Source organism: Mesoplodon mirus (genome assembly GCF_964341445.2).
Source record: "Mesoplodon mirus genome assembly, chromosome: 5".
Lineage (NCBI taxonomy): Eukaryota > Metazoa > Chordata > Mammalia > Artiodactyla > Ziphiidae > Mesoplodon > Mesoplodon mirus.
The window spans coordinates 6,885,268-6,898,208 of record NC_138980.1 but is presented as its reverse complement, the minus strand read 5'-3'; the positions used below and the strand labels follow the sequence as shown (position 1 = coordinate 6,898,208).

General features: G+C 43.5%; 1 protein-coding gene across 1 annotated transcript; it reads right to left on the bottom strand.

Annotated features, from left to right (window-relative positions):
- Window positions 1–237: 237 nt before the first annotated feature.
- LOC309803895 (ubiquitin carboxyl-terminal hydrolase 1-like) lies at window positions 238–3,031 on the bottom strand. The gene has a single exon (XM_082620728.1). The coding sequence runs from the start codon at window positions 2,899–2,901 to the stop codon at window positions 688–690; it is 2,214 nt and encodes a 737-aa protein (XP_082476854.1). The 5' UTR covers window positions 2,902–3,031; the 3' UTR covers window positions 238–687.
- Window positions 3,032–12,941: the final 9,910 nt, after the last annotated feature.

The window sequence follows — 12,941 nt, the reverse complement described above, 5'->3', positions numbered from 1 at the left end:
GTCTTCTTCCATGCGGTTCAACACCCCAGCCAATGATCTGTCTTTCTTACTTCCCTTGAGTCAAGCTCATGGTGACTCTTGGCTATCCAGGTTATAGAACTCTCCTTAGTAATATTTTAGCCAATATTTTCTGAGGGCTACTGAATGCCAGAAACTATACTAAGCATTTTCCATGCATTACTTCATTTAACAGCTGCAGCAAACCGCTGGTACAGCTGTTCATACACGTGCCTCTAATACAGCCCATCAAAGATCTGGCTTCATGACTTACACAAGTGAATGTACTGAAATGAGATTCTGCTTCTTAGCTGAAAAACCACAGAACCTATAAACATCATGTAGATAATTACTCCAAAATATGGAGATAAAAATACAAGCACTTTATTTGAAAAAGCAAACACAAAAGATAGGTGTAAATTCAAAGTGTTTAAATGCTTCCATTTTGAATAATTCAGTTAAGAACCTATACAAGTTTGTTCCCAGAAGCTAATGCATCAATCCCTAGTCTCCACTAAGGATAAAGGAATTCTAAAAATTAACATGGTTTTCAATAACTCAGATTTCACTATTTATATAGAAACCTAGAGAGACCCATAATATCCAATAGCTTCAAAAGATAAGCTAAAGACTTTTTGATGTAATCAATTTACCAATGTTTAATATACACACAAGGAAAATACACTCACTCTATAATTTCTTATAAAATAGCAAGTAAGGAGTAGATGTAGGAGATGTAGAAGGGGAAAGAGAATTCAAAAAGTCCTTCTCTTCAGTAACTTTCACTTGAGAATCATTAAAAAGCAACCACTTCCCCTCATACTCCTTTAAGCTTTGCACTGCATATGAAATTTTGTTTTCAAAATCACTCATGCTAATGCCTGTTTGGCCATTGGATTCCTTGTTTCTATCAGATTCATGGGTCCCATTAGTATTGTTAGTCTCAGAATTTCTATTTTCAGCAAATGCTGTACTGGCAACTTTATCAGGATGAGATGCTTTGTTGTATAACTCATAACCTGCTTGAGTCTTTTGTCCTCTGAGAAGTCCAAGAGTGTCTACATTTTTTTTGTTCAAAACTTTACTTGGCTGGGTATTTCCACTGACTCTAATCGACACTTCTTCATCGTCATAGTTTTTGACCACACCCCTTGCTTCCTCCTCATTCAGTGGTTCTGGCTTACCTACTTCACACATTTGGTCGATCACAAAATTTTCCTCATCTAGTTCTAAACTGTTAAGGTCAGTGACTTTCACAGAAGCAGTATAATGCCCGCTACTAATTGTAATGCCACTATGCATCACAACTGCAAATAATCCATAGCTGTCATTGGTTGGCTTTGTGCTCCATTCTTCTAGTGACAGTTTAAGAGGTATCAGTAAAGGAGTGTTGATCTTGGAAAGTCCACCACCATAACAATCAAACTCGAAGCCACTAGCAGCAAAGCACTTCAAATGAATAGTTAGAACTTCAGGCATTGCGTCAAACAAAAGACTTCGTTCAGCTTCCGTATAATGATGGCAATTTTCACAGAAATATTTATTTTCTCCTACAATCCTCTCCACTGAAGCAAACTGGGAAATTGCCCATCTCAGGGTCTTCATGTCTGGTTTTGGCTCTGAAGAACTTTCAGGACTCTCCTCTGCTTTGGAAAGCTCATCTTCTTGCACTGGTACGATGACGTCTTGAAACTCTTCTCTTCTTTCTGTTAAACTTTCACATTCTAAGCAACGAGTCCTTATTACCAGCTGACCTTGAAATAGTTTCTCCACCAGCTCAAAACCAATTGGCTCTGCACCTTTGTTGATGGGCTTAACTTCCTTAACAGGCATAACATTCTTCCCTGGAGATTCAAGTCCACAACCATCAGCTGTATTATCATTCTCATACTTCCCCATGTCCTCTTCAAGACCACATTCATTTTCTTTAGGTTGTCCTTTGGATTCTTGGTTTGTTGTTATTTTACCCAGACTAAGGGATTTAGAAATAATGCTGGGTTGCTTAGCTGTAGACTTGAACCAGTTTCTCTTAACTCTTGATTTCTTTTGTGAGGGTCTTGCACTCTCATTTTCAGAAATGTACTTGGGGATGATTTTAGCAGGAATATCTGATGAATCAACTGTAGCTTTTCTTTTTGATCTGGTTTGTCTCTGGTTTGCTTTCAAAGACTGGTGGTCCTTAGAGACTTTAACGTTTTTCTTCATGTTACCAAGTTCAGTGTCACTCTTTCTTTTCCCATGTACTTTTGGCAGTTTTTCTTTATAGTCTTCAGAATGCCTCATACTGTCCATCTCCATGCTGTTATGACCACTCATTTCCTCTTTCGGATGTTTTTCTTCTACCTTAGTAGATAACTCTGCCACATTTTTTACTCCTTTTTTTAGGAGTTGGCATGTTTCTTGAATGTGTCCCAAAATACACTGTAATACTTCCTGTGCATCATGCTGTAGATATCCTCCATACATAGGGTTGAGTTTCCTGAGTGTGTTAAGTAGTCGCCTTGGCTGAGTAGCAAGTTTACGAGTATATTTCTCTGGATGTAAGAGAAAACTAGCCTGAAGCTGTTCGACTGAAAGGATCAAGGAATGTAAGCTGCATATTAGTTCAAAACTTACTGAAGAATCTCCTTTGCAGTTTCCCTTAGCTTTTTGACTGGCTTCATCTTTTAGGGCTTCTTTCTTCCTTGAAATACTATTAAATAAGTGCTTCACTCCAGATTTAAAACCAGGACAAAAATATAATACCTGAAGTATACTATTAAGATAACAAGTATTGCCGAGATTATTCAGTCCCACAAACGGTAACAAGTTTTTTCTCTTCTCACGGTTGACACGTGAGGACTGTGCTGCAGGAATAACTTGATCAATTTCAGATCCTCTGTATTCAGAAGTTTTTTTCTTCATTTCCTTGAGAATCTGTGAAATCCAAGGCTCTCTTGGTTTCCTTTTTCTGAAAAAACTTCAAGGGACGTCTGGTTTTTTTTGAGGGACTACCTCTTGAAAGCCTATTACTTTCACGAGGTATGACACGGGGCATTTTCTCTTCAAATCCCAAGGAGTTGAGGAGAATTCATTTATACAGGGACCCTGTAATCACCAAGCATATGTAGAATATAACATTTGCCCAGGGGCCGTCTCTTCTGCTATACCATTTCTTGCTCCTGGCTGTCCTTATCACTGGGGGTTGTGACATCACCAATGTTTCTCCCGTAACTATGGTCATGGCCCAGAGCGAGGTCCGCGGCGGTGACGCCGACAAGTCTAACCGGGCTGAGGGCGGGGGCGACAGGTGAGCCCCTGCCCCGAGCCTGCGGGGGCCCGCGACCCACGGAAAAGCTGGCCGGATCGCCCTCCCCGCAGGGGAGTGCCCATTCGCTCTCAAGAGCGGGAACCCGGGCTGCGGCTCGGTCCTGCCTGGGCGCCGGCACCGACTACATCCCCGAAGCGGCGCCCGCCCCCGTCCCCGCCCCCGTCCCCGCCCCCGTCCCCGTCCCCGCCCCAGGACGGCAAGGAGCGCCAGAAGCGGCTCCGCTCGCCCGGCGCCCGAACCGCTGGGGTCTTCCCCACGACGCCGCCGACGGGAACTTGGCGCATTTTCCTCAGTCTCAGGACTCGTGTGTTTTAGCCTCCGCCCGCGCCAGCGCTGCGATTGGAGGTGGCGTCCTACGAAAGTGCCGGTTCTAGTCTCCAGGCTGCAGAGACGCGAAAGGCTAGAGCCACCTCACGCCCGCCACTAGCCCTCCTGGCACGCACGGGCTCCGGAACCAGCCGGAGCGGTAGTTGCCCCAAGCTGGTAACGGGTTCTGCAGTTTCAAACAGCGCAGGCAACGTCACGGGCAGCTCGCCCTAAGTATCATTCTTCAAGAAAATGTGTAACAGCCCACTAGGGGCGGTCCCATTATCAAATCCACCAGGAAAGAGGATTCTTCTCTGGTCCTCAGGGGCAGACAAGTTGAATGGACAGGCAGAGACTTTTTGTTTCATTCAGGATGCATCACCACTGAACTGGGATGGTGACAGATAATTCCCCATCCCACCTCAACTCCGTAGGTAAAGTGCTCTCCTGTCTAAATATGTTAAATCAGCACACACATTCACTGCGGAGGATCCAGGTTACCAATGGCTCTTTTTAGTTGAGCAAATGGCTTAAAAGCACTAACCATCAGTGGAATTCAAGCTAGTTAAAAGGCAGAGTCAATTAAGAATCTTTCACGTGGGCAATAAAACAGATAGGCACAATTATTACATTAATCAGTGGTGCTCTAGGCCAGTACTTTCCAACTTCAATTGCACATGAATCACCTGGGGGTCTCTTAAACTGCAGAGTCTGGTTTAGTTTGGGGCAGGGCCTGAAGTTTTGCATTTCTGACAAGCTTTCGGGTGATGCTGAAGAGGCTGGTCCATGTGAACTTGGTGTCTCAAATTCCTTGTCACTGGGAAATGATCTGACACACACTTCAGTAGGATTTGGGCGTCAATGGTTTGGACAAAAGATAACTAGGAGAATTGCTCTGAAATACTAATTGGAAGAATTCATTTCTGATTCTTTGGCTTTGGTAAATGTTCCATCTACCAAAATAAATGGCACAGACTTATTTTCAGGTGTCAAATCTCTAGTGCCCATCTTGGAACCCCTTTAAAGAAGAGATTTTACTAAGCCGGGGGCGGTGGAAGAAGGATGGATTGGGAGTTTGGGATTAGCAGATGCAAACTATTATATACAGAATTGATAAACAACAAGGTCCTACTGTATAGCACAGGGAATTAGATTCAATATTCTTTGATAAGCCATAATGGAAAAGACTATGAAAAAAGAATGTATATATGTGTAGAACTGACTCATTTTGCTGTACAGCATAAATTAAAATAATATTGTAAATTAACTATACTTCAATTCATAATTTTTTTCAAAAGAAGTGATTTCAGGTGTCAAAAATGTCCCCAAAGAGAAAACTGTACAATTTAATTCTCTAATGAAGTCCTCTTGCCTGTTCTGCAGACCTCGGCATAATCCTAATTTTGTATTCCTTCCTTTTCTGTCCTTTTCCCAGCAATGGGATGTAGGAATAAATATTTCAAGAACAGGTCAATAACGGTGTGAAAGTAAAGATGGCCCATCATGATAAAAGTTCCAATTGAAAAAAAAAAAAAAAACCCCGAAACCTGACTTGGTCCAAGTTGCATTCTGGGAAATGGATTTTGAAACTAACTCTTTGGCAACCTTGAGAATGATGTGCTGTGTCACAGGGGAAAGATCCTTTTGAGAAGCTCTCTCATGTTTATAATTTCCTCTGAACCTAGACAGGAAAGGCAAGGACGAGCTGTCTAAGCCATGAGGATGGTCAGCCTCTCGGTCATTCCTCACCTGTTGAGGTCACTTGTGTTCCACACAATGTAGATTAATGTGTTCAAGTTTCCATATGAAGGTGAAAAATTATTGTGCCCCAAATGGTTCTGAGGTTAAATGAGTTTGGAAAGCTCAGGGTTAAAGAAAGTTTAACTGGCCTCCTTCCTCTAGGTCTTCTCCGAGACCTTAAAATGTTCATGGACGTTGGAACCTCCAAGAGGGGTCCACAGGACTCCGGCCTCCTAATCAGATTTGACCACAGACCTTGTTTTTTAAGAACTATCTCTTGAGATAAGGGTTTGGCAGACTCCACCTTGAGAAGTGCTGATCTAGAGGAGCTGGGACAAAGTTTGTCTTACTGACTCTGGATGAACAGGACACAGCCGTGAGAATGGTTGTGGGTATATGGTGTGGGGTTGGGAGTTTCTAGAAATCTCTGAGGTTAGTAAAAACCCCCTTTGGGCAAAATCAAAGTCTCATAGCCAATAGGAATAACAAGCTAAAAAAAGTCATTAATACTAATTATTTAAGGTATTAAATTGAGAAACAAACCACATTTGCAGGTGTCCAAAATCTTCTCTGAGACAAGTGGTGAATTTTGCCTTTTCTGTACCTTAGGGTTTTCATCTGTCTAATGGAGTAGTGATGTCCCCCTCACAGGATGGTCATGAGGACAAAGGACAATATGGGCAAAACATGTAAGACTCCTGTAGATGGTGGCTTTATTCCCATGATTATGATGAGTGTTTTTTGGAGGTAACACCTTCCCTTTATTACACAGGTTTCTGATGAACTAGTGGTAGGTTCCTATTAAGATCATCCGGGAGAACATTTAAAAAATATGCATGCCCAGACCACTACTCAGTCCCCATGAATCATAATTGGGTGATGATAGTGGGGAAGGATGCGTGTATACATGAAAAAGTTTCTCCCCGTGATGGTTATGATACATCCAAAACACCTTCAGTGCGTTTAAGGCGAATTTCTAACTTGTGATCCCACCTCTCCTGTAGTAGTCCTGGGATGTGGTCCTTGGCATAAACGGTTTCTGTGGTTAAATAAGTAGAGATCTTATATACTAGTACCACCCTCCCCCTCCCTTCCCCTTTAGTAAAGTATCTGAGAAGTTCTGCAGTCCACACTGTTGGAAAACTTGTAACCTATTGCCTTCTGATCTCACATGACAGTGCAGCATGTATTTTTCTTGCAACTCTCGTCAACATCTTTGTTCAGCACATTTGAGAAATATTATATAGAGAGTTAGTCAGAAGAGAATTCTGTCCATATTCAGAAATCTTTCTGCACTGAAGACATAAGGGAGAGGCAAGGTCGCAAAGAGCAGCTAAAATTCCTCCTCCCCAGGGAGCTGGCTAGGCCTGCTTTTATTCTTCCTGCTGCTTGTTACTTACATGTGGAAAGAATATTGAAAACGATAAATGTGTGTTTTCAAGTAAGCAATTCTGGGTAAAGTCTGGGTGAGAGTCAAAGGACCAGGGAGATGAGCTACTGCAAACCTTAAGTGCTGAGACTGGACAAAGTTGGCTTTGAATCCTGGTTCCAGTACTTCCCAGCTTAGTGACCTTGGGCAAGTTACTTCACGTTTCTGTGCCTCACTTACCTTATATGTATATAAGAGCTTTAAAAAAGGGCATTATTATTAGTACTATTTATCCCTGTTCTTATAGAACTGGAAAAGCACACTTAAGCAAAGTGAGGGGGAGAATCAAGAAGTGAAATAGAATAGAGAATTCTGGAAACTTTCAAAATCAGATAAATCTTGTTCCCTTTACAAGTGAATTTATTTATTTTGGTAAATCATGACACCAAGTACCCTATTAGAATTTAGGGTTAGAGTTTGAGAGATGTGATTAACTTGAATTAGCTGGTTTATAGCAGTGGAGCGTGAATGACCCTTTCATCCAGCTCTTCATTCTAGTCAAATCCCAAACTATCAGACCAATTAATATACAAGAAACAGCTTGGGAGCCACTGCCAGTGGCAAAAAAGAGAAGGGACTGGGTGAACCTCAACAGTGCCGAAATAACTGCCTGAGAAAGAGTAAAAGACTTAGAGTTACGGTGAGGATGTTGGGGTGGGCCAGCTGAAGGGTAGATTTACAAACGCACACACGTTTTGCTGCTCCTGGAACTTAAAAAACAACAGCAAAAACGGGGCTTCCCTGGTGGCGCAGTGGTTAAGAATCCGCCTGCCAATGCAGGGGACACAGGTTCGAGCCCTGGTCCGGGAAGGTCCCACATGCCACGGAGCAGCTAAGCCCGTGCGCCAAAACTACTGAGCCTGCACTCTAGAGCCTGCGTGCCACAACTGCTGAGCCCACACACCACAACTGCTGAGCCTGCAAGCCACAACTGAGTCCGTGCGCCACAGCTATTGAAGCTCAAGTGCCTAGAGCCCGTGCTGCACAACAAGAGAAGCCCCCACTCACCACAGCTAGAGAAAGCCTGTGCACAGCAATGAAGACCCAACACAGCCAAAAATAAATAAATGAATAAATAAATAAATCAATTAACACAACAACAAAAACCAAAACCCGGTAGAATAGAATAGAAAGTTTCAGAGTCCTTTGCATGTAGTATGACTGAGGTGGCAGTCTTACACACTCACACACATACCCACATGTGCATGTGGCTAGGTGTGTGTGTGCAATATGTATTTCTTATCGTGACTTGTGGTTAAAAAAGCTTGAAAACCTTTGCTCTAGAGGGCAGCCCACAGGGCCCTGAGCCAAGAAATAGATTATTTTGTGTCTAGGATGGCGCTGTGAGCTTACCCAGATCCCGCCCTACATTTTTGTAAACACTGGGATGATTGGGTGAGTGTGACAAGAACAAGCAAAGGAGAGAAAACTCAGACGCCAAGCCCCAGGGCAGTGATTGACTCAACAGTGCCTGGACACCAATGGGAGGACCGAGCCACTATCACAACCACAAAGCAAGGTGACGGCGCGGTGGTCGTGGTGGTTTCCATTCCCACTGTAGGAACTGTAGCCGAGGTAGCAGCCATAGACCGTTTACTGTGTATCTGCAATGCAGCAAACCCTCTAGTTTGTTCTCTACGTTCCTTATCTCACTTGAATCACACAGCACAACTTTGGGAGAGCCATTCTTACTATTCCCATTGTAAGGATGAGAGAACAGAGTTCAGTCATAGAAAAGCGATTTTATGAGAACTGTTCATCTGGGGCTTTGAGAGAGGCAAAGTGAGGTATGATGAGTGGCCTTCTCTTGAGAAGTTTCTGTCTAGATAACGAAACGTTAGCTCATGAGCATCTCTGAGGAATGAACCACTTGCCTTCCTTCTTCTAAATCCCCCGATTCATTCGTTTTCTCCCTAGCCACAGGCTGTCAGGATGAAGAGGAGTGATAGAATTTTATTCTTTTCCATGCATAGAGCAAGGTACCAGATGGGAAATCAACACTTTCAAGGGGAATTTTAATGGAAAACTGGAATATCACACCCAGTTTTGATCAGTCAACGCATATTGCCTATGAACGCCATTGATATTTACTGCCAACTATTTACTGGTCTCTTACTTACTATGTGCCTAGCTTCATGCTAAGTAATTCATGTACATATTATTTTATAATCGAGCAGGACCTTATGGGGCCTTTTTGGGGCTGACCTCTCCCCCATATTCCTTGCTTTAGTTCCTTTCTGAAGTACCTAGATAATAGTATCTGATGCACATTTCCTGAGTTGTTTGACAGACATGAAAACCCCCATCAAATGGAAGATATTAACTATTTGATGACCATGAGCACATAGCCCCAAGACCTAATGGCGCCTGTGGATTGATAAACCCTGTGACACCACCCTGTTCCCTTACCATCAACCAATCAGAGAATTGTGCACGAGGAGATCACGTACCCTGTGACCCCGCCCTCCCTTAGCTGGCCTTTAAAAATGTTTTCCTGAAACCCATCAGGGAGTTCAGTCTTTTTGAGCACTAGCTGTCCCAGACTATTTGTATGGAGCCTTACAATAAATGCTGCGTTTTCCTTCACTACGACCCAGTGTCAGTAGACTGGCTTTACCGCACGTGGGCAAAAGCAGAACCAAGTTTGGCTCAGTAACGATGCAGTCTTCAGAAACACCCTATGGAGAGGGTACTATTTTTGTGCCCATTTTCCAGATAAGGGAATGAAGGTGTGAGAGGGTAATAACTTGCCTTAGGTGAGACAGCTAATAAATGGTGGGGTTGGGCTTTGGGTTCAGCTCTGCCAGACTCTAGAGCCTGGGCTCTTCACCACCAAACAGTCATGATTCCTCCATGATATCCAGGGTATCACACACGTAAAGTGGGGATTAAATTAAAATGTTGATGATCACTCCCTGTCCTTAAAGAGGTTTCAGTACTGTTGAGAAGGTAAGACCTACACAAATGGAAAAATAGTTAATGATACCTTGCTGCTTTTATGCTGCGGTCAAAGGAGTACTAGAAAGCATTCATGGAAGGAGAAATTGCTGAAGCTGAGCTGGGCAGGATGAGCCAGGATTGGAGAAGCACAGAAAAATGGGTTGGTCTTGAGTCATTGAGCAGATACTAGACTCCTCGGTTTAGAGCAGAAAGCAGAGTTTCTTCAGTTGAATGGAGGGGGTCCCCATTTAAGGATTCTGAGGCCTTCAGCAAGTTCTTTACCTTTCCCAAGCCTCAGTTTCCCCATCCATGAGAAGGGGATGATATCCATCTCAGAGAGTTGGTGGGAAGATTAAGTGTACCTAAGTGCCTGGGAAAAGGAGGCATCTACTACATTCTCCTCTACACAACAGATTAAATAAAGTTTGCCAGTAGGACTGGCTGGCATCTTCCCTTCGCCATTCCAGTTGAAGATCTTAGAAAGAGCCCTACCTGCTGTGTGAAGCCCTTTACAACACGCCTCTGTTTGAGGTTTGCCTCTCCATCCAAGTTGGAAGTTTCCAGATGACAGATCCCACTGGGGTCCGAGGAAAAGAGGAGGAGTGTGTCGGCTGGGATGGTCTCATTGCATTGCATTTGGATGAAGTCCCCCACTTGCACGTCCTTCCAGCACTTCTGCGTGGAGCTCTGCTCTTTTCTGGGGTTGGAGAAAGACAGGGGCAGAGTGAATGTTAAAGCTCTCCAGAGCATGAATGAGTGAACGGAAAAGGTCCCCCTGCACCTAACATCCTCCAGGCAGCCTGTCACAGGACTGCTCTGTATTCTACCTCGCCCCAAATGACCACTATCATCGTCTCTAGAAAAGCGAAGCATGATCTATAGAATCCCACTAGTAAAGAGCCCTCCTTCTGACCATGTAGACTTTTGATTGACTGTCGGCTATTGACTGGTTGCTGTGCTCAGCCCTTGCTTTCTAGCAGGAGAAAAAATTTAAAGGATAAGGTGACTATATAGTCATATTAACATAGTATTCTTAATATACATCACTTCCTAGAATACCCAGTTATCGCTGTAGAAAGCAGGGTCACAAAAGAATGGAGTATAGGAAAGACTGCTTCTGGTTGTGGGTGGAGAGCGGCAGTGGGAAAGGTGAGAATATAGACCATTGTCTAGGAAGATCTGGAGTGGTGCTGAAATAGGAAGCAGGGAATTAGGAAGATGGCACCAGGAACTTTGATAGGATGGGCCCCACAGTGACCACAGGATCAGAGGGCTAAAGAAATCTGAGAAAATGATGTACTTTCTCTTCCTATCCAATTTATCAAGCTTGGGTAATAACAGGGGCAGCAACAATCGTGAATTTAACATTTCTACCGTGCCAAGCACTAGAATGAATTAATGAATTAATTCATTAATAAATGAATTAATAATTCATTTTAATGAATTATTAATTAATCAATTCATTAATAAATTCATTAATAAATGAATTAATACTTCATTTACTTGCATAATAACTCATTGGAGGAGACGTTATACCCATCTCATAACGAGGAACTTGAGGGTTCAAGAGAAATTTCCCAGGGCCTTACAAAAACAGAGCTGGACCCCAAGTCTGGGTGCAACTTGACACAAAACCCAGTTTTCACTGCTTGAATATCCTGCCTCCTGGAAATCATTCCCCTCTTTCCTCTCCAGTGGAATGGCAGCATCAGCTTTATAGCTCTGGCAGAAGGACTCGCTACTCCCCAAGGGGATACATTCCATTTCTAAGAGCCCTCAGTTTACGAAATTCTTCCTTCTGATTAGCCAAATGTTGAACTAATTCTGCTCTCCCAGGCAATCAGATTTACTCCATCTTCTACCATAAAAATATATATATATATATATATATTTTTTTTAAATGAATTTATTTTATTTTTGGCTGTGTTGGGTCTTTGTTGCCGCACGTGGGCTTTTCTCTACTTGTGGCAGGCAGGGGCTACTCTTCGTTGCGGTGCGCGGGCTTCTCACTGTGGTGGCTTCTCTTGTTGCGGAGCACGGGCTCTAGGTGCCCGGGCTTCAGTAGCTGTGGCTCATGGGCTCTAGAGCGCAGGCTCAGTAGCTGTGGCGCACGGGCTGAGTTGCTTCCAGGCATGTAGGATCTTCGCGGAGCAGGGCTCGAACCAGTGTCTCCTGCACTGGCAGACGGATTCTTAATCACTGCGCCACACAGGGAAGCCCTAAAAAAATACTTGAAAGTGTTCATCAAGTGTCTTTTGAAGCCTTTTGGACTTGCCAAGTCAAATTTAACTTTCCAAGTGCCCTCAATTATTCTGTGTGACACAGCTTCAAGGTCTGTCTTAGAGGAGAGGGCTCTTCTGACTAAGGCTGTGTTTGGAAATGTTCCTCTTAAACTGTGGGATCTGGGACCAAACCAATATTCCACACGTGGTCTTTTAAACTAAGTCCAGCTGGCTTGTAGCTGGATGCCTCTGAGCCCATCCAGGCCTGGAGAAGCAGGCTCTCTTTTGCTCTTTGTCTCCACTGATGCTCCAGCCTCTCTGGACATGTTACTGCTTCTGTTTTTGTTGGAATCTGAGCTGCCCTGGGCATGACAAGACCACTGTTCCACAGAGAAAGAGACGTGACAAATTTCACTTTCCTCCTCTGAGTTCGTAAAAGTCCTTGAGGAGGATAAGCGTTTGACGCCTTCCTCCTTTCTAGAGAACCCCAAGCAAGCCCTCCTAAGACCCCATTTTCCTTGTCAAAAAGATCCTTGCAAAGGACTCGCCCAGTTTCCTGAAATACATGCACATCCATCTGGAAGACTTTTGGAAGGCCAACCAAGGGAAGATGGGATCAGAGTCTATAAAATAATCAGGGATTACAATTAGGGAGCAGTCTTGTAACTGTAAAGACCCACAGAGTTCTGTGTCAGTGCCCATGCTCTAGGGAGCCCAGTGCAGCAGCCACTGGTTAACCGTGGGCAGTATCACCCAAACGGGGACCACTTGTGAGCATTTTGTGGGCAGTGCATCTGTAGCATTTTAATAATAATTATTTTAATGGAAAAAGGATGCAACAGGTTTCTAAGCACTTTTTCATTCCCTCAGCTTATTTTAGAGCAGATTATCATCTGCTCTACCTTATTATTTTTATTTTTATTATTTTTTACCATGAAAAATAGAGACAGTCCCCCCAGATCTGTTTCTTGCTGTCATTTCAGAAAAACATTTACCT